Source organism: Nomascus leucogenys, chromosome 17 (assembly GCF_006542625.1).
Source record: "Nomascus leucogenys isolate Asia chromosome 17, Asia_NLE_v1, whole genome shotgun sequence".
Taxonomy (NCBI): Eukaryota; Metazoa; Chordata; class Mammalia; order Primates; family Hylobatidae; genus Nomascus; species Nomascus leucogenys.
The window spans coordinates 2,287,282-2,307,439 of record NC_044397.1 but is presented as its reverse complement, the minus strand read 5'-3'; the positions used below and the strand labels follow the sequence as shown (position 1 = coordinate 2,307,439).

At 40.8% G+C, this 20,158-nt stretch overlaps 1 protein-coding gene across 2 annotated transcripts; it reads left to right on the top strand.

The window, feature by feature from the left end:
* Positions 1–509: 509 nt before the first annotated feature.
* GLO1 (glyoxalase I) lies at positions 510–18,466 on the top strand. 2 transcript variants are annotated; one of them, XM_030796186.1, is made up of 7 exons: positions 648–715; positions 5,827–5,984; positions 7,242–7,324; positions 9,678–9,818; positions 10,985–11,052; positions 11,749–11,838; positions 17,002–18,466. In XM_030796186.1, the coding sequence occupies exons 3-7, from the start codon at positions 7,263–7,265 to the stop codon at positions 17,088–17,090; spliced, it is 450 nt and encodes a 149-aa protein (XP_030652046.1). In that variant the 5' UTR covers positions 648–715; positions 5,827–5,984; positions 7,242–7,262; the 3' UTR covers positions 17,091–18,466. The 2 variants fall into 2 exon arrangements, with proteins under 2 accessions (XP_030652045.1, XP_030652046.1); XM_030796185.1 differs by lacking the exon at positions 5,827–5,984 and having other exon boundaries at positions 510–715.
* Positions 18,467–20,158: the final 1,692 nt, after the last annotated feature.

Genomic DNA, 20,158 nt, shown 5'->3' with positions numbered 1-20,158 from the left:
CTGTCTTAAAAAATAAGAAAAAAGAAAAAGAAAACTTATTTAATCCTCAACAAATCCTGTTAGGAAGCTCAGAGAGGGTCAGTAATTATTGCAGGCTTCTAGCGCTAATACATAGCGGAACCAAGACTTGAACATAGGTTTTCGACTCAACAATTGTTTTAATTACTCTGTGCTGCGTAAACTGAGAAACCTCTGAATCCTTACAATTTTAAAAGAACAACTTACAGTTTTCAGTTTCCATCAGATTCCAATTTTCTACCAAATTGCAGCCCTGAGGTATGAATGGTTACCAAACTTTGGTTAAACAAACAAAATTAGTTCATTAAATAAAAGAGAAACCACTCCGCCCAGGCTGCATTTTTTTTTTTGTACGAGTTTGCCCTCTTTATGCGCAAGGCTCCTTGGGAGTTGTAGTCTGAGGCATAGTCCTGTGGGTGGAGGCGCTGACTCACTGGGACCCAATCAGCAGAGAGTCAACTTGCTCTCCGCGCAGCGATTGGCTGGAAGTCAGCGGTCTCCCGCCCGCGGCGCCATCGCGCGATCCCTAGTTAAGGCGGCACAGGGCCGAGGCGGAGTGTGGGTGAGTCCTCTGTTCCTTGGGTCCGGTCGTCTGTGATACTGCAGTGCAGCCATGGCAGAACCGCAGCCCCCGTCCGGCGGCCTCACGGACGAGGCCGCCCTCAGTTGCTGCTCCGACGCGGACCCCAGTACCAAGGTGGGCACAGGACCGAAGGGAACCGCTCCCCGAGCTCCGCTGGGCCGGGACCGGGCCGCATTCTATCCAACCCCATCCCGCCGCCGCTGCAGGTCCGCCGGCTTCGGGCGGATGGGAGTGTGCTGGGAAGAGGGATAATGGTGTTCGATGGGGCGATCGTGGGGCCCGCGAAGTGTGGAGGGGATCCGTTGCCTCAGCTAGTTTCAAAGACTGCGACCCTGTTTTGAATTGGCTTGTTTATGTTGCGACGGTGGCTGGAAGCCAGGCCAACCCAGGGTCAGTTTTCCCAAATCAGTCGCCAAGGCCCACGAGAACAGTAGTTTCAGAACTCCCAGAAATAGGTTCAAAGACGCCTGTCCTGTGCCAGTCCTGCCCAGCCTCGTTTTTCCTTACCACCCCGACTCCAGTCTTAACTCCTGCAAACTAATTTGATCACTCTAAGTTTAACCGCGCCCAGAATTTCACTTTTGCTTGCTTGGCCTTTGCTGTGGGTTACAACCGCCCGTCTTGCCTTCCTCATCTTCGTGGGGCCCAGGAGAGATTACAGAATCATAGAGTTTGGATCTGAAAGGAATCTTAGAAATTCCTTCTCTTACCCTCTCGTTTTACAGTAGTGACCCAGTAAGAGAAATGACCTGTTGCATACAAAGCCTTTCACTTACCGAACATGTCTTTACTGAATAAGAATCTGTGTGACTCACTCAGGTGTAGTGTTTCGGTTGCCTTGTTAAGATCAGACACAGTTGGCGGGCGCGGTGGCTCACGCCTGTAATCCCAGCACTTTGGGAGGCCGAGGCGGGCAGATCACGCGGTCAGGAGATCGAGACCATCCTGGCTAACACGGTGAAACCCCGTCTCTACTAAAAATACAAAAAAATGAGCTGGGCGTGGTGGCGGGCGCCTGTAGTCCCAGCTACTCGGGAGGCTGAGGCAGGAGAATGGCGTGAACCCGGGAGGCGGAGCTTGCAGTGAGCCGAGATCGCGCCACTGCACTCCAGCCTGGGCGACAGAGACTCTGTCTAAAAAAAAAAAAAAAAATCAGGCACAGTAACCTCTGTTTATTCCAGCGAAGTCATCAGTGTCTGTAAACGACTTTGTATTTATTTATTTGACTACATAATTTGTAAATTGCTTAAAGATTGAATATGTGCTTCGTGCAGACCTTTAAAAGGGGGGCCGGGCGCGGTGGCTCACGCTTGTAATCCCAGCACTTTGGGAGGCCGAGGCGGGCGGATCACGAGGTCAGGAGATCGAGACCACGGTGAAACCCCGTCTCTCCTAAAAATACAAAAAAATTAGCCGGGCGTGGTGGCGGGCGCCTGTAGTCCCAGCTACTCGGAGAGGCTGAGGCAGGAGAATGGTGTGAACCTGGGAGGCGGAGCTTGCAGTGAGCCGAGATTGTGCCACTGCACTCCAGCCTGGGCGACAGAGCGAGACTCCGTCTCAAAAAAAAAAAAAAAAAGGGGGTAGATAAGTGGTCCATGACTCTAGTCCCTGCTTGTTCTTTACCTTCAGGGCAAAGAGTCAGACACATCTTATTGCTAAAACTTTTGACTAGCACCTGGTACTTGGCTTAGGAAAAATGTTAGTCATTGCAAAATTAAGGGGGAAGGTAAAAAAATTCCCTGTCATGCTCATCTCACTTGTATATCCCTTAATATTAATACCTGGTTTCTTCATATAATGTAAATTGAGTCACTCAGTGTAAAATATTTTCCCAGATAACTAGGGGTTTTATATAATGGGTTTTTCAAATAAAAAGGATTCCAGGGAGATCTTTATAAAATATACTAAGTATATAAATATACTTTTACAGTTTTGTAAGGATTGTATTGTAGGCAGATAGGACATGCACTAGAAACATCCTTGATTGTACCTTTAAAGTTTTCTTGGCTGGGTGCGGTGGCTCACACCTGTAATCCCAGCACTTTGGGAGGCCAAGGCAGGTGGACCACAAGTTTCAGGAGTTCGAGACCAGCCTGGCCAATATGGTGAAACCCCACCTCTACTAAAAATACAAAAATTAGCTGGGCGTGGTGGCGGGCACCTGTAGTCCCAGCTACTGGGGAGGCTGAGGTAGGAGAATCGCTTGAACCCAGGAGGCGGAGCTTGCAGTGAGCTAAGATTGCGCCTCTGCACTCCAGCCTGGGTGACAGAGCGAGAGTCCGTCTCAAAAGAAAAAGTTTTCTTACAGTAGTTTTGTTAATTAAATTTGGAGAATGACACTTCTCCTCCCCCTGAAAAAAACCTCATTATTTCTATTGTCCAGCTTTTGATAAGGCACAGGAGCAAATCTTTGTCACCCAGTAGCCATCCCAGTAAAACCAGATAGTCTAGGCATAAAAGACATCTTATTTTTATTCTAAATTTAAAGCATGATAAGGGAAAGACAAAGTTAAGGACTGTCAGGTGAGACAAGACATGAGCATAGCATAAGTCTTACTTTTTAAAACAGGAGATACATGTATTTTAAACGATATTTTAGAACCATACCAATAAACAGCAATCATTTTTAGGAACTTAACTTTTTAAAACAGGAACTTTTTCTCAAGATCATGCAATTGTTTACAAGAGGGACAGGGAGTTAACAGACTATTTTGGTGATAAAAATAAAACTGTTATCTGAGCATAGAATAACTCGATCATTTTCTTAAAAATAAGCCCTACTTGTTTTTATATCCATTTAACAATTTGTAGCAAAGGATTTGTAAGCCTCTATTTTATAAATAAATTTACTAACATTGAATATATCTTACTTTTTTTGCCACGTATAGACTTTATAAAATGAAAATTTTAATATTCTTTATGTGTATGTGTTTAGGCAGATATAGTACATAGTCCTCTTAATAATAAAGTTAAAGGCTGTAACATTAATTTTAAGATATAATTAATCTCAATAGCATATTAAGTGGTATTTGTTTTCATATGCATGTGTGTATATATATATAATGTTTTTAAAAGCTAATATACTGTTTTATATATTCCCATGCCATTAGACTTAATATACCATCTGTATTTATCTCCGTGCCATTTAATATACCTCTACGCAGCATTTTAAATGTTTTTCATAATATTCTATTATGCCTGTGTCATACTATCTGACTATTCCTTTGTTGTTAGAGGCAGTTAGTGGTTTAAAAGCAAGGACTTTGGAATCAGATTGCTTGGGCCGGAATTTTTTCTCTGCCACTTACTTTCTCAGCAGTAAAATGGGGATGATAATAATATGTATCTCATGGGCTTATTGTGAAGATTACATGGATTAGTTTCTGTGAATCTCTTAAACAGCATCTGGCACATATTGTGTAAGTGTTGTGATGGATGCCTTTGTACATAAATCTTTGTCAGAGTAATTATTTCCTTAGAATTTTAGAAAGAGAACATCTTGGTCAAAGAATATGAATTCTTAGGCCAAGGCAGGCAGAACATGAGGTCAAGAGATCGAGACCATCCTGGCCAACATGGTGAAACTCTGTCTCTACTAAAAATACAAAAATTAGCTGGGCCAGGTGGCGGGCGCCTGTAGTCCCAGCTACTCGGGAGGCTGAGGCAGGAGAATCGCTTGAACCCGGGAGGCGGGTTGCAGTGAGCCAAGATCTCACCCCTGCACTCTAGCCTGGAAACAGACAGAGACTCCATCTCAAAAAAAAAAGAAAAGAATATTAATTCATGCACTACCACGACCGGCTGATTTTTTGTATTTTTAGTAGAGACGGGGTTTCACCATGTTGACCGGTCTGATTCTCGAGCTCCTGACCTCGTGATCTGCCCGTCTCAGCCTCCCAAAGTGCTGGGATTACAGGCGTGAGCCACCGCACCTGGCCAAGAATATGAATTATTGAGGACTCTTGAGATTCTAGTTGTTTTCTAGAAAGATTGTAAGGTAAGGATATGATAGACTATGGGATAGAATAGTTAAGGTTGTCTGACTTTGGCAAGTACTTGGCATGGCATCTATAACAAAAAATAAATTCTGTGCCTAAGATATGTGGATTTGCGTATAGCCTGTATAGTCTGAACGGAAGTAATGATAAAGTTGTTGGTAGTCTAGCAATACTAATGTTGGTACTAGAAAGATGTTGAAGAAACAAAATATAAACAGGATCACTACACAGCAGATTTTAAAAGATAGTTTTTAGATTTCATCCTTTTTTTTAAAAAACTGAGCAACAAATAATGTTGGGTGCAGCTTGGTTGGAAATATATTATCTCATAATTCCATAGGTTAGAGGTCCGACATGGGTCTGTCCCACTGTATTGACAAGACTGTGTTCCTTACTTAGAGGCTCTAGGGAAGAATCTGCATCTAAATCCATTTAGATTGTTCCCTGAATTCAGTTTCTTTCCACTGTCAGACAGGGGTCCCAGCTTCCTTGCTGGATGTCAGGTGTGGATGGGTATGGTGAGGTGGGAGCAGAGGGCGGCTGCCTTTAACTCCTGGCACATGTGCCCCTATGTCTCAGAGCCAGCACCTGCAGGTTGGCCCCTTCTCACACTTGGAATCTGTCCAACTTCCCTTTATGCCACACTCCTCTTCTACTTTCTTTGCGTGCGCACGCTCGCTCTCTGTCTCTTCCCTCTCTCTCCTGCATTTAAGGTCTTGTGTGATTACATTGAATCCACCTCAGTAATCCAGGCTAATCCCATTTTAAGGTCCACTGATGAGTGACCTTAATTCCATCTCAGAGTCTCTCACAGCAGCACCTAGGTTAGTGTTTGAGAGAATAAGGAAGGACATCTTTAGAATTTAGTCCTTGCTTGCACCTCCCTCCAGAGACTGAGAATTAGTGCTGGGAGGACAGGTTTCTCCCATGAGGCCTGCCAGCTAAAGTCTGTGTGATTGTGTGTGGTCAGGCCTGAAGGATCATCCATAAGACTGTCCTGCAGGTGGCTTCCTCAAGCAAACATTGTAACCAATAGAGAAGCAGCTACCACTCATATTAGCTGGGAAAGAAGGATGTTTGTTATTTTGGTAGTGTTCATAGTGCCTTGATTTAATATATACCTAGACCAGAATATGAAGTGGACATGGTCTTGCCGCTTTAAATTTTTTTTTTTATTTTGGTATCACATCATGGCAGCCACAGAGTGACTTTATATATGTTCAACAGGAGAAAACCAAGGCCCAGCTGTGAGTACCAGGCCAGCACCTGGATGTGCAGAGCTACTTTTCTCTTTCTCGGCTGCTTGATAAAACCGAGACCTTTAGGACTGTAGCATCTGACTGGGAAAAGCAACCCAAATGTTCTAGAAACATGTAACCTGCCTGGTATGTGATTATAAGTTGCGAATAAAGAATTTAATTATTATATTTATTAAATTCAGTTTTAATAAGATAAAGTAGTTTTTAGGCTAGTTTTGTTTTAAATGAGAATTTTAATGCTTAAAAGAGTATGTTTCATTTACTTAAAATTTAGCAAAAGAGAAAAATATAATTTCCTAATGATGCTGAATGAACTATATTTGTATTTTATATGATGTGAGTTATATAGGAGAAAGATGGCATGTGGCTCCAAAGGAAGTGGTCAGAATTTTCAGGCCTGTTTTGTCAAGCCATGGGTATAACAGAAAAAAAAATCTGTTAGGAAGCACCAGTGAGGTTCACAGACTCATGGTCTGGAAGGTACATACCAATGGAAAAGGGAGACCAAAACTTAGAGGCCTTAGACAGTTAATTACTCAGTGTCAGCTTCTCATTTACAACATGGGGTATGAATATCAACAGTAATAACCATATAGAGTTATTATACCTAGTTAAGTCCTAAGTAGAATTATTAATGCTATTAATAATCTTAACTCCATGAATTTACATACCTTCTACCCTTTTCTCAGTCAAGCCTTCTGTTTCCTGATAAGTAAGTTGAACAGTTTCCCAAAGGTGTTAGCAACAGTAACTTTTTACCCTTTTAGTTATTTAGGAGTCTAGGATCTTGTGAGTAACTCTTTGCTAATTTGCATGGTCATCAGTAAATGGTTCTAGAAGGGCATTTATGCCTTCATTCAACAAATACTATAGTGATCAACCTCTTTATGTGTAAAATCAGTGTTTTAGTTTGGGTAGCCCCAAAGCAGACTAGAGGGAAAGGTGTGGTTTTCAGTTGTTTGAGAAGAGGTCACAGAGAGCTCTGCAGTTAGGAGCTAGGGAGAGAGGGTGATCATAGGTGTACACGAGTGGATTACCACTGTGGGCAACTGAGGTTCAATCCTGCTGGGGATTCTTTGAGGGACTTTGTAGTACCGGCCTCTGAATTGTCCCACCAAGGGACAGGGATGCCAGGTTTTTTATCGACCATTGGTTGAAGGTCATTCCTGCAGCGGAAACTTTCTGACACTTTGGACTTGCATCACACAGGGGCCTGCAGCCAGAAAATACCACTGGGCAGAGAGCCCTCGCAAGTTGTAGGTGGTAGGTTAACAATTGTGTTATGACGGTGGACTGTCTTTGTATCTTGTTACAGAAAGCACAATTAGTGTTGGTAATAAATGGTAAAAGTGAAAGATGTTTAATATAAATATTTTTCCATAGGATTTTCTATTGCAGCAGACCATGCTACGAGTGAAGGATCCTAAGAAGTCACTGGATTTTTATACTAGAGTTCTTGGAATGACGTAAGTCAAGTACTTATTGGCACCTTAATGTTTAAATATATAGCTTTGCAAATCTAGAGAGTGTTTTCAGACGCATCTTAAAGTTTGTTTCAGAAGTAACAGAAGTTCTTTTGGCCAGGAGTCTGTGATTAGGCATGGCTGGACAGGGCTTCTCTTCTAAGTTCTTTTTCTTCTCTATCCCAGCCAGCCTGAAAGGGCAAAACAAGACACAAATAGTTGCATTTTCTCCAGTCTCCCTTCTCTGAGCGCTCCCATCTAAATCCTTAATGTGTTCAGACCCCTTTTGATGTTCTGGTCACTTTTAGCCCCTTGTTTACTTCAGAAAAGTTATAGATAATAAGAACTTACTACTCAGAAAACCAATGGGCTTACTTAAAAGTGACCATCTGTTCTATTTTTCTAGGCTGTGTTTTCTTTTGCTCAGTAGGTCATATCCACTGATCTTGCAATCCTAAAGCATATTTATTTTTCTAAAGCATGTTTATTTTTCTTTTTTTCTCCAGCTTTACTGAGGTATATTGAGAAATAATTTTGTCATATTGTTGATTTGTTTCCCTAAGTTATGTGAGCATTTTGCTTTTGAGCATATAGATACATGAATAATAAAATAATCTTTAAATTTAGTGCCTAGATAACCTCCATTCACATTGAGAGAAAAACTTAAGTAATATATGTCTATATTTAGAAAATTTGACCAGTTCAGAAAAATACAAAATGAAAAGTAATGGCTTCCCTCCCCAAGTTCTTCTCACCAGAGATAACTGCTGTCCAGTTTCTTGTGATTTTTTTCTAGAAAAAGGTATTATGAATATATTTATGATATATTTAAAGGACAAAATGAAAACAGATTTACTGAACACTTTTGCCAGGCACTTCAAATGTTTTGTTCAGTCTTCACATCAGTCTTAGGAGGTAGCTTTTATCCCCATTTCACAGATGGAGAAACCAAAGCTTAAGGAGATGAAGTTACTAGCTCCAAATCCCACAGTTGGCATATGGCAGGGCTGGAACCTGTATCCATTGTCTGATGAGCTCTAATGTTGACTTTGTGTGCAGAGGTCCCCAAATAGGGTACAAGTTGACAGTAAGCTGGAAGATTCGAACAGCTGAGAAAAGCAAGTTGCAACAGTTTCATTTCCTTCAGTCTCAACGGATTGGTCCATGAGGGTTGTGTAGTCTGCTTTAGTAGGTGCAGAGATTGTTTTTCATGATTGGAGTGTTTGAGTTGTTTGATACTTTATTATAAACATGTTAGAGTAAATCTCATTTGTGATAAGTCAATGCAAGGATCTAAGTGGGCCAAGGTCTATTATATAGCAGTGATGATGAAATAAAAGATTGGAAGCAGAACTCTAGAAACTCCATTTGCTATATGCTTCAGCCGTTTGCTCTTATTGATTATGAACAAGGTCATCTTTGGATAATCTAAAGAAAATCATATATGCATTCTCATGCCACCTTACTCCTTGCCAAATAATCCTATACCATTTAAAGTCACTTAAGGTTCAGGACTTCAGTTATCTTTCTTAAAACCTCAGGATTCATAATTCATTCACTCTTTCTCTCCTATCAGTCTCTTCTACTGTCTCTTTCCCCTCAGAGAAGCGTAAGTCTTCTTTGTTCTAGAATATTTCTTGCCCTCTGCTCCCTTGCCTACCTCCCCGTTGTCACTGCCATGCTTGCTACTGTTTTACCTGCTTACCTGCCTTCTCCCCAGTACAGTGTAATCCAGCTGATGCTTCCCCACGCTGCTGACATTGCTCTCATGGGACCATTCCATATCTCATGACCTCTTCTTAGTCTTAATACTGTTTGACCTTTCTGCAGTATCTGATACTGTTAGCCACCTTACTGTTGACATTCACGTCTTCTGTGATGTTAGTCTGTCCTTCCTCCTTCTTTCTTACCACCTATCCTTAATTTCCTTTCCTAGATGTTTTGGCATATTAAGAACTCAATAAATGTGTTTATTTAACTGAATGACATATTTATATATGTGTTTGTATGTGTGTATATATATGAAATAACAAGGTTCTTTATATTTTTCAATACAAATAAACACAATTCTCTTTTGGAGATAGCCGTTTCTATTTATGAACAAGTACCATAATTTCAGCTAAATGTTACTATATTTAAAGAATTGATGAATTACAGAAGTTTTTATTTTTCAAATATTTACAGATGCATTTTAATGATATTTTTTCACTGATTTTTCCTCCTGCTTATTCTATTAAAATAGGCTTACTACATATAGCTCTCCTTTTTAGTAAAACTTGAATATTAAGTTATGTTGATTATAGTATGAATTAGCCTTTCCTGTTGTTAATGATTCAGGCTTGTTTTTTCATTGCAGACTAATCCAAAAATGTGATTTTCCTGCTATGAAGTTTTCACTCTATTTCTTGGCTTATGAGGATAAAAATGACATCCCTAAAGATAAAGATGAAAAAATAGCCTGGGCGCTCTCCAGAAAAGCTACACTTGAGCTGACACAGTGAGTATGAGTTTCTATATTTATGTATATTCTAGATTTTTTAAGGTAGTTTTTAAAAATCTTTTTTGTTTTGTTTACTTACCAGTATAATTCTGCCTAATCACTTCACATTTGTAGTAATATATTGAAGTGTTTTTCATGCATCTTTTGATCTTTGTATTGTTCTTGGGCAAGTGAGATCTTTTTTTTTTTAGAGACAGGCTCTCTGACGCCTCTAACTTCTAGGCAGTCTTCCTGCCTCAGCCTCCTGAGCACCTTGGACTACACATGTGTGCCACCACACCCAGCTAATTTTTTTTGTTTGTTTTTGGTAGAGGCGTAGAGGCAAGGTCTCACTATGTTGCCCACGCTGGTCTCAAACTCCTGGCCTCAAGTGATCCGCCCGCCTTCGCCTCCCAGACTGCTGGGATTATAGGCATGAGCCACCACGCCTGGCCCATTTGTCTTTTAGATAGAGAATATAAGACAAATTGTAAGATATTTGCCTGATTGTCACTAATTTTTAGGTACTATAATTAGTCTTTCAGCATCCAAAATTTTGTGTTTTTTTATTATTTTGCTACATTTTTGATCCAGAAATGTGATATCATGTGTTCCTTTAAAAACTCTTCAAACCATTTTGTAATAATTAACATTCAAATTTGGTATTTTAAAAACTTGAGCGCTTAAAAATGTAGGCAATTTCTTTACATTGTTTATCTGCACACTTTAACAACTACCAAAAGAGATTGGTTTCAGAGTGTGTGATTTCGTGTGTCCCTTGATTCACAATAAAGCTTTGGAATCAGGCAGACTTAGATATGAGTCTGTGACTCTAAACAAGTAAGTGGCAGTTTCATCAATAAAATGGAGATGTTCACATCTAGCCCGTGGAGCTGTTTTAAGGGTTTAAATGAAATATAAAGTACTTAGCACAATAAATGAGCATTGTTATTATTCTTATTATTGTTCTTGTCCAGTACCTGTATTTACTGTCTCCTTAGTCTAGTTAAAATAATACTTTGCCCATTTGTCCTTTCTATAGTTGAAAACAATATTTTTGTAGCAGGAGTTAGGCCAATTATGTAAAGTAGCATATTAACATGGTAAGATTTCAAAGATGTTACTTTCTTTTCAGAAGATCTATTCCCTAGGACATTGTAGCTATGTTTTCCTTCCTTTTGTAGCAATTGGGGCACTGAAGATGATGAGACCCAGAGTTACCACAATGGCAATTCAGACCCTCGAGGATTTGGTAAGTTTGCCTGTTTGTATGTGATATATGTAGATTTGTGTGATTTTGTATTATGTATATAATTATGATTTTAACATTAATGTCCTAATTAAGTATGATCAATGTATTAGCAATATGATTATTTTTATTTTCCACAAATAATCTTATTTAGGAGCTGTTTAATTTCAGAGTCTCGATCTAAACATTACATTTACTATCTCACCATAATTTACTTTTAAGTCTCAGAATTAATTTCCAGTAGACTTTTTTTTTTTAAAAAAGCTATAGTTAATACTAATCCCAGTTTCTGCTAGCACATACACCTCTGCCTTGCTCTCCAATCTCTCAATCAAGATGACAGTATTGCAGGCTTCAGCTGGCTGCTATAGTCAGTGCCAACCACCTACCTATTAAGTATTGGTAAATGGTTACTGTTTTTTGGTGTAGATTGTCTTAACTGTTTAGACTGTATATGAGCTGATATTGGTTAATTTTAAATAATTTATAATTCAGGGCAACTAATTAACTACTTATACCCAGCCCGTTAGACCTATATTTGTTCTTTAATGTATTATAGATTTTGAACCTACCTAAGTCTATTCCCAGGTGCCTTATGTTTTGAAATAAACAAGTTTTGGAAGCTACTTGTGGTACTTGGACGCCCTGTTGTAATTATTTCTTCCTTCTCTCTGCTTTTTTTGGGGGGTGTCACGGAAGGTCATATTGGAATTGCTGTTCCTGATGTATACAGTGCTTGTAAAAGGTTTGAAGAACTGGGAGTCAAGTTTGTGAAGAAACCTGATGATGGTGAGTCTACTACTTACTGTGTTCAGGCCTGTCTTTAGTTGATATTTACTAACCACCTACAGAGGCCACTGTTGTAGTAAAACCCTTTTGGCTACAAGTAACAGAAGTCTCCACTTCAACCAGAGTTTTAAAAAAGAGAAATGATTGGAAGAATATCTGGGTATTTTAGGGAACTGAAAGACAGCAACTAGGGTGGCTTTCCAAGGGACTAGACACAGGACCTGTGTGTGAGAGCCATCAAAACCCTAGACTCCCTCTCCCACTCCCCGACCCCACCACTTTCTTTCACTGGCCACCAGCTTTCACTATTTCAGTGTATATCTTTCCACCCAAAAATAAGTTCCTTAAAGTCCATTTTATCTGATGCTCATATAACGACACCAGCTCTCTTTACTTTGTAATCACATGGTGTTTCTTTTTCATCTTTTACAACCTTTGTATGTCCTTAAGTTTTAGGTAGGTTTTTTGAAATAGCATATGTATGGATTTTGCTGGGTTTACATGTATTGTTATTTTACTTAGATCTCTTTCCGAAATATTTCAAATTAAAATTGAAATATTAAATAATTCAGAGTCTCAATCTAAACATTTGAAATATTTCACTGTTTAATTTCAATCCTTTTTTAAAAAAAATTAAAATATTTAATATCCAGTGCTGGGCATGGTGGCTCATGCCTGTCATCCCAGCACTTTGGGAGGCCAAGGCAGGTGGATCAGGAGGTCAGGAGATCCAGACCATCCAGGCTAACGTGGTGAAACCCTGTCTCTACCAAAAATAGAAAAAATTAGCCAGGTGTGGTGGCGGGCGCCTGTAGTCCCAGCTACTCAGGAGGCTGAGGCAGGAGAATCGCTTGAACTTGGGAGGTGGAGGTTGCAGTGAGCCGAGATCGCGCCGCTGCACTCCAGCCTGGGCGACAGAGCGAGACTCTGTCTCAAAAATATATATATATTTAATATCCAAATCTTCTCCCCAATAAGAAAGGAATTTGCTTCACTCCATCCTCATTGTGTCACTATTACCTAGAGTGGGATAGTATTGATTTTATTTTTTAAAGATAATAATAAATATATCAAGGTGTTTGATCACTTTTTCTTCATATGTCTCTTGTAATGTCTCCTTTGAGACAGGATCTCACTCTCATCCAGGCTGGGGTGCTGCAGTGGCACTGTCATAGCTCACTGCAGCCTTGAAACTCCTGGGCTCAAACAATCCTCTGCCTCAGCCTCCTCCTAAGTAGCTAAGACCACAGGCACATGCCACCACACCCAGCTAATTATTTTATTTTTTTGTAGAGATGAGTTCCTGCTATGTTGCCCAGGCTTGTCTCAAACTCCTGAGCTCAAGCGATTCTCCCACCTTGGCCTCCCAAAGCACTGGGATTACAGGCGTGAGCCACTATGCCCAGCCTTTTTAGCATCTTTTGGATTTTTCTGTTCTTTTATTTAAATACCTCAACCAAAATGGTCTTTAAAGGGGTTTTGTTTTTGTTTTTTTTTGTTTTGTTTTTTTGTGTTTTTTTTTTTTTGAGACAGAGTCTCGCTGTCGCCCAGGCTGGAGTGCAGTGGCGCGATCTCGGCTCACTGCAAGCTCCGCCCCCCGGGGTTCACGCAGTTCTCCTGCCTCAGCCTCCCGAGTAGCTGGGACTACAGGCGCCCGCCACCTCGCCCGGCTAATTTTTTGTATTTTTTGTTTTTGTTTTTTGAGACGGAGTTTCGCTCTTGTTGCCCAGGCTGGAGTGCAATGGCACGGTCTTGGCTCACCGCAACCTCTGCCTCCTGGGTTCAAGTGATTCTCTTGCCTCAGCCTCCCGAGTAGCTGGGATTACAGGCATGCGCCACCGTGCCTGGCTAATTTTGTATTTTTAGTAGAGACGGGTTTTCTCCATGTTGGTCAGGCTGGTGTCAAAATCCCAACCTCAGGTAATCCGCCCGCCTCAGCCTCCCAAACTGCTGGGATTACAGGTATGAGCCACCGCACCCAGCCCTTTAAAGGGTTTTTAAGGCAAAACTTTTGAGATTCTGTGTAACTGAGGATGATGCCTTTATGTCTGAAGGACAGTTTTATGGAAAAGCCTAGGTTTAATTTCCTTCAGTCTTGAAAATACTCTTCCATTTTCTTTTTGCATATGATGTTGCTGTTGAAAAATCTGTCAATCTATGTTCCTTTGTATATTCTTCTGTTTTATTCTAGAAGCTTTTTATATTATTTCTTTGTCCTTGCCTGCATTCTGGGAGATTTCCTCAAACTGGAATATCAATTAGCTAATTTTCTCCCAAATGTATCTTTTCTGATATTTAATTCCTCTATTTTGTTCTTAAACAGCTGTTATAATTTTGAGCTCTAATTTTCACTTAGTTTTCTTAATATATTCTTTTTGTTTTTTTTCATATTGGTAATATTTGTTTTGAGACGGAGTCTTGCTCTGTTGCCCAGGCTGGAGTGCAGTGGCGTGATCATAGCTCACTGCAACCTCAAACTCCTGGGATCAAGCAATAATCCACCTCAGCCTCCCAAATAGCTGGGACGACAGGCAAATGCCACCATGTATGGCTAATTTTTTATTTTTTTGTAGAGACAGGGTCTTACTATGTATCTCAGGCTGGTCTCAAACTCCTGGCCTCAAGTGATCCTTCTGCCTCAGCCTCCCAAAGTATTAGGATTACAGATGTGAACCCGGCCGGTCATTACTTTTACATGTCTAAATAGTCCTTGGGGCTGGGCATGGTGGCTCATGCCTGTAATTGGACCACTTTGGGAGGCTGAGGCAGGAGGATTGGGAGAATCACTTGAGGCCAGCAGTTCAAGGCTGCAGTGAGCTATGATTGTGCCATTGCATTCCAGCCTGGGTGACATAGGAAGACCTTGTTTCTACAAAAAGGTTTTTTTTGATTATCTGGGCATGGTGGCACATGCCTGTAGTCTGTATGCCTAGCTACTTGGGAGGCTGAGGTGGGAGGATTGGTTGAGCCCAGGAGTTGGAGGCTGCAGTGAGCTATGATCCATTGTACTTCATTTCAGTGTAAATGACAGAGCAAGACCCTGTCTCCAGAAAAAAAAACCGAAAATAGCTATTGGTCCATTATTCTAGTATTTCTTCTGTTTGAATCTACAATCCATTGCTTTTGGGTTTTTTAATGGTTATGTTTCTCAAATTATTATTGTGGCCTCTGAGCTTTTTTCCCCTGCAACTGTTCACTATTCTAACACATGAAGCAGTGTGAATAAGAGAATGGCCAGATCCTGTCCTTAACAACCCACATGATCTCAGGACAATGGGCTGGATAAGCCTAGGCCAGAGATTCCTAGGCACCTAGAAATGAGACTTAAAAATTTCACCTTCCACAAAACAACTCTTCAGGTTGGATCTTCCCACTTCATCCCTCAGGGAAGAGTATTAGTAGGAGACACTTCCGATAGTGTTATTCCCCAGCCCTGGGCGTGGAGAGAGGGCTGGGGAGATCATTCGGCCCTACCATTTTTTCTCAGTTTCTCACAAGTACGAGGCTCCTGCACTGCCCTTGTTTACTGCTAAGGACATCTGAACAAGCGAGAGGGCAGGTGCTGATGCACACGGCAGTGAGGGAGGAGCAAGAGCGAAACTCTGTTCTCCCACGGCCATTATGCACTGCCTTCTGGTCCAGGCCAGAACTACCACTTCCCACACAGCCCAAGTTAAAACAGTCACCCCACCCCATCCTCACCCATTCTCCCCAGCCGTCACCAGCAGGGTTTCTTTCTTTTTTTCCTTCTTTTCTTTTCTCTTGTCTTGTCTTGTCTTGTCTTGTCTTGTCTTGTCTTGTCTTGTCTTGTCTTTCCTTCCTTCCCTCCCTCCCTCCCTCCCTTCCTTCCTTCCTTCCCTCCTTCTCTCCCTCCCTCCTTCCTTCCTTCTCTTTCTCTTTCTCTCTCTCTCTCTTTCTCTTTCTTTTTCCTGCATTTTCCATCTGTGTTCCTCTAGGATTGATCTTGGGGAAAGGAGCCAGAGATAAAAGTCAAACCAATTCAACATATTGGTCCCCAAATAAATTTCTGAGGTCACATTTTTCCGTTTAAGCAGACAGCTCTGACATACTAGACTCTCAGTCTCAGTTATGAATTCCTGGGAGAAAGACTCTCGCAGAGCTTGGATTGCCTAGGATAGTGTTTAAAAGGGTTTGTATGACCCAAGCATCTGGGTCTTTTGGTTGTGGGGGTTAGCCATGCTACCAGCTCCCTTCAGCACCTCCCTATTTTTTTTTCTTCTTTAAAATAAGTCAATTTCTGCAACTACTGAACTGGTAGCGTGGTATCATGAAGGTGAGGCAAATGCCTGATACCTAAAAGATGCAGCCGGTCCCACAGTTTATTTCAGGAGGGCTAGTATTCGCAATGTGTGCAAGATAAGATTTTAGTCATTATGAAAAGTATGACTTTTCATACTTTTCTGACAATAAGAATTTTTAAAATTTAAAACTGTAAACAAAATAATGTACTTCATTAAAATGCAAAGTAAATCTTTTTTTTTTTTTTTTTTTTTTTTTTTTGAGACGGAGTCTTGCTCTGTCACCCAGGCTGGAGTGCAGTGGCGCAATCTCGGCTCACTGCAAGCTCCGCCTCCCGGGTTCACGCCATTCTCCTGCCTCAGCCTCTCCGAGTAGCTGGGACTACAGGCGCCTGCCACCACGCCCGGCTAATTTTTTTGTATTTTTAGTAGAGACGGGGTTTCACCATGGTCTCGATCTCCTGACCTCGTGATCCGCCCGCCTCGGCGTCTCAAAGTGCTGGGATTACAAGCGTGAGCCACCGCGCCCGGCCTAAAATGCAAAGTAAATCTTTAATTAATAAAAGTTTTTAAGGCCAGGTACAGTGGTTTGTGCTTGTAATCCCACCACTTTGGGAGGCAAGGCAGGAGGATTGCTTGAGGCCAGGAGTTTGATAGCAGCCTGGGCAGTACATTGAGATCCCGCCTCTACAAAATCAAAAAATTAGCCAGGCAAGGTGGTGTGTGCCTGTCGCCCCGGCTACTTGGCAGGCTGAGCCCAGGAGGTCAAGCCTGCCCTGGGCCGTGATCGTCCCATGCACTCCAGCCTGACATTCAGAGCGAGACCCTGTCTCAAAGGAAGAAAAACATTTTTGTGGTGTTTTCTTTTTTAGTCTTTTCAATGATGAAAAATTTCATTTTGCAGGTAAAATGAAAGGCCTGGCATTCATTCAAGATCCTGATGGCTACTGGATTGAAATTTTGAATCCTAACAAAATGGCAACTTTAATGTAGTGCTGTGAGAATTCTCCTTTGAGATTTCAGAAGAAAGGAAACAATGTGATTCAAGATATTTGCATACCAGAAGCCTCTAGGACTGATGGGTCACTGTTCCGATTCAAATTATTCTTCAGTCCATTTCCCCTTCCTATTTCAGCTGTTCTTTTTCACCTAACTGTTCAGTCATTCTGGTTTTCAAGTAGTGCTTTATCTTATGTCCTTGAATATAGTTGCATAACTTTATTTTTTAGGTAATAATTAGAACAGTTCCCTTCAGAGGCTGCATTTGTCTTCTGCCTCCTCAATATTATTTCTCTTCAAATCTGCCTTTGAATCATCATTTAAAAAAAAAATTAACATGTTTTTGTTGTGGTTATCTTCTGGGGTTTCAATTCCTCAGAAACAACTTTGTTCACAATGGAAAGTAAAGAACACTGAAACAGTGTTCTTTCAGTAAAGTACAAAGTGTTTATTTTACAAAAGAGAAGGTACTCTTGAGAGCAATTCAAAATCATACTGACAAGGATACTGACAGAAAAAGTAATTTCTTCTTATTATAAAGTACATTTAAAGTTCAAGGACTAACCTTATTTATTTGGGAAAGGGGAGGAGGAAGGAAATGATATGGTACCCAGACACTGGGCTAGGCTGCAACTTTATCTCATTTAATACTCCCAGCTATCGTGTGAGAAAGAAAGCAGGCTAGGCATGTGAAATCACTTTCATGGATTATTAATGGATTTAAGAGGGCATAAATCAGCTCAGCTCAAGATTTCATAATCACTTTTAGTATTTAGATTGTGCCTCGAAGTTGTAGTACCTCACAATACCTCCTCCACTGGTTTCTTGTTGTAAAAACCTTCAGTGAGTTTGACCATTGTGCTCTTGGCTCTTGGGCCTGAGTACCATGGTAGGGGAGTAAACACTAGAAGTCTTTAGTACAAAACTGCTCTAGGGACACCTGGTGATTCCTACACAAGTGATGTTTATATTTCTCCTAAAGAGTCTTCCCTACCCCAAGGTCTTCATGATGCCAGTAGCCATATATGATAAATTATGTTCAGTGATAACTTAGTTATCAGAAATCAGCTCAGTGGTCTTCCCTGCCATGATTCACATTTGATGGGTTTTTAAAAATCAAAGTGATTTTGAAAATCTCTAATGGCTCAGAAAATAAAAACATCCAGTTTGTGGATGACTATATTTAGATTTTCTCTAGTCTCTAGTGGAAGACCTTTGGAAAGGCCATGCCAACCGTGCTTGTACTGCTAGAAGCACTTTACATTTCCTTTTTGGGTGAAATGGATTTATGTGAGTGCTTTAAACAAATAGCAATACTTATAGACTGAAATAAAATGAAACTTCAAATAAGACTATGTTTAATTTGTAAACCTTTGTCCATCATGTCTTTCTTTTTTTTTTTAAAAAAAGAGCTCCCCTTAGGGAGTACTGAAAGGATTTGAAAAGGCTTGTAGGCTCATTCTGAACAGAGAACAATTGTGATTCTGTACAGCCCGTAAAGCGGGTAGTGTCTATGGATAAGGGAGCATGGGAAAGGTGGGAAGAAGAAAGTGAATACGGAATAAAGGATTGTGGTGATAAAGTGCAAACAAGAATATCAAAAGGTAAGGAACTTATGAAGACCGATTTCACATGTTGAGTACTAGAGGTGACAAACGGGAAGGCTAATACATTCACAAATTCAGTAATTTAAGGTTTATTTCTAAGGAAAGAAGCCTTCTCCACTTGCTAAGTAAAACAACAAAAGATAGCCCTTGCTCATTCTTTAAATTCATTCCTATGTGCATTTTTTTTAATGTACAGTTGGCCCTTGAACAACATAGGTTTGAACTCCACTGTTTATTTATACAAGGATTTTTTTTCAAGCAAATGTGGGTTGAAAATACAGTACATAGGGGGCTGACTTTTCATATGCCAACTGTGAGACTTAAGTATGCACAGATTTTGGTATCCATGGGCAGTCCTGGAACCAATCCTCCACATACACCGAGGGACAACTGTATATGGTAACACTACGCCTTGTTAGGGAAAAGAACAATTCACTTCCAAATTCACTTACCTGAGAAGTTGTATGAAAGTAAAAAGTAGGTCACAAGAAGTAAGTTTTCTTATTTTCCGTGATCATGGTCAATGTAAAACAAGTCAGTCTCCTACGAGCCCTACATAGCTAAGGCTAGAACCGTTATAATACAGGTGGTTTGAATGAAAAGCAGATGGCTGAAAGGGAATCACTGGAGGCTTTCCCACACAGTATTTTGACCACGATTGCATAGAGTGTGTCTTAGTTGAGGCAGTTTTAATAAAAATATCATAGACCGGGTGGCTTAAACAACAAACATTTATGTCTCACAGTTCTGGAGGCTGGGAAGTCCCAAGATCAAGGTGCCAGCAGATCCAGTGTCTGGTGACGACCCACTTCCTGACTTGTAGACAGGCACCTTCTCACTGTGTTCTCACACATCCAAGATAAATCATCTCTTAAAAGGGCACTAATTCCATTCATGAGGGTTGTACCCTCATGACATTACCTCCCAAAGGCCCCACCTCCAAATACAATCACACTGAAAATTAGGCTTAAACATATGTATGGGAGGGAGCCACAGGACACAGACATTCAGTGCATAGTACAGTATATATAAATAATCCTCAGCCATACAACTGATTATGAAGAGTGCTATATCAGTAAGGATGCTTGCTATTGGCAATAAGAAAAAAAGCCAGCTCTCTGATACAGCAAGCACTTAAGAGATTCTAAAATGGATTGGTTGGCCAGGCGCAGTGGCTCACGCCTGTTATCCCAGCACTTTGGGAGGCTGAGGCAGGTGGATCACTTGAAGTCAGGAGTTTGAGACCAGCCTGACCAACAAGATGAAACCCTGTCTCTACTAAAAATACAGCCAGCATGATACCTGGCTCTGAAAGAAAATTCTCATGTGATCAAGTGCACAGTAACAATCCTATAGTAAAAGCTATTGGAGCTTAGAAAATGATACCCCAATATATGGCACTTTGAAGTACTAAAGAAGCAGCTTCAAAATCTGACACCCCATTCACCCACATCC

Bases quoted from the DNA above. Each gene is read 5' to 3' on its own strand.
- GLO1 (XM_030796185.1), top strand. From the start codon at position 632: ATGGCAGAACCGCAGCCCCCGTCCGGCGGCCTCACGGACGAGGCCGCC. The intron at 716-7,241 runs GTGGGCACAGGA...ATTTTTCCATAG, and splicing joins ACGCGGACCCCAGTACCAAG to GATTTTCTATTGCAGCAGAC. The intron at 9,819-10,984 runs GTGAGTATGAGT...TTCCTTTTGTAG, and splicing joins GCTACACTTGAGCTGACACA to CAATTGGGGCACTGAAGATG.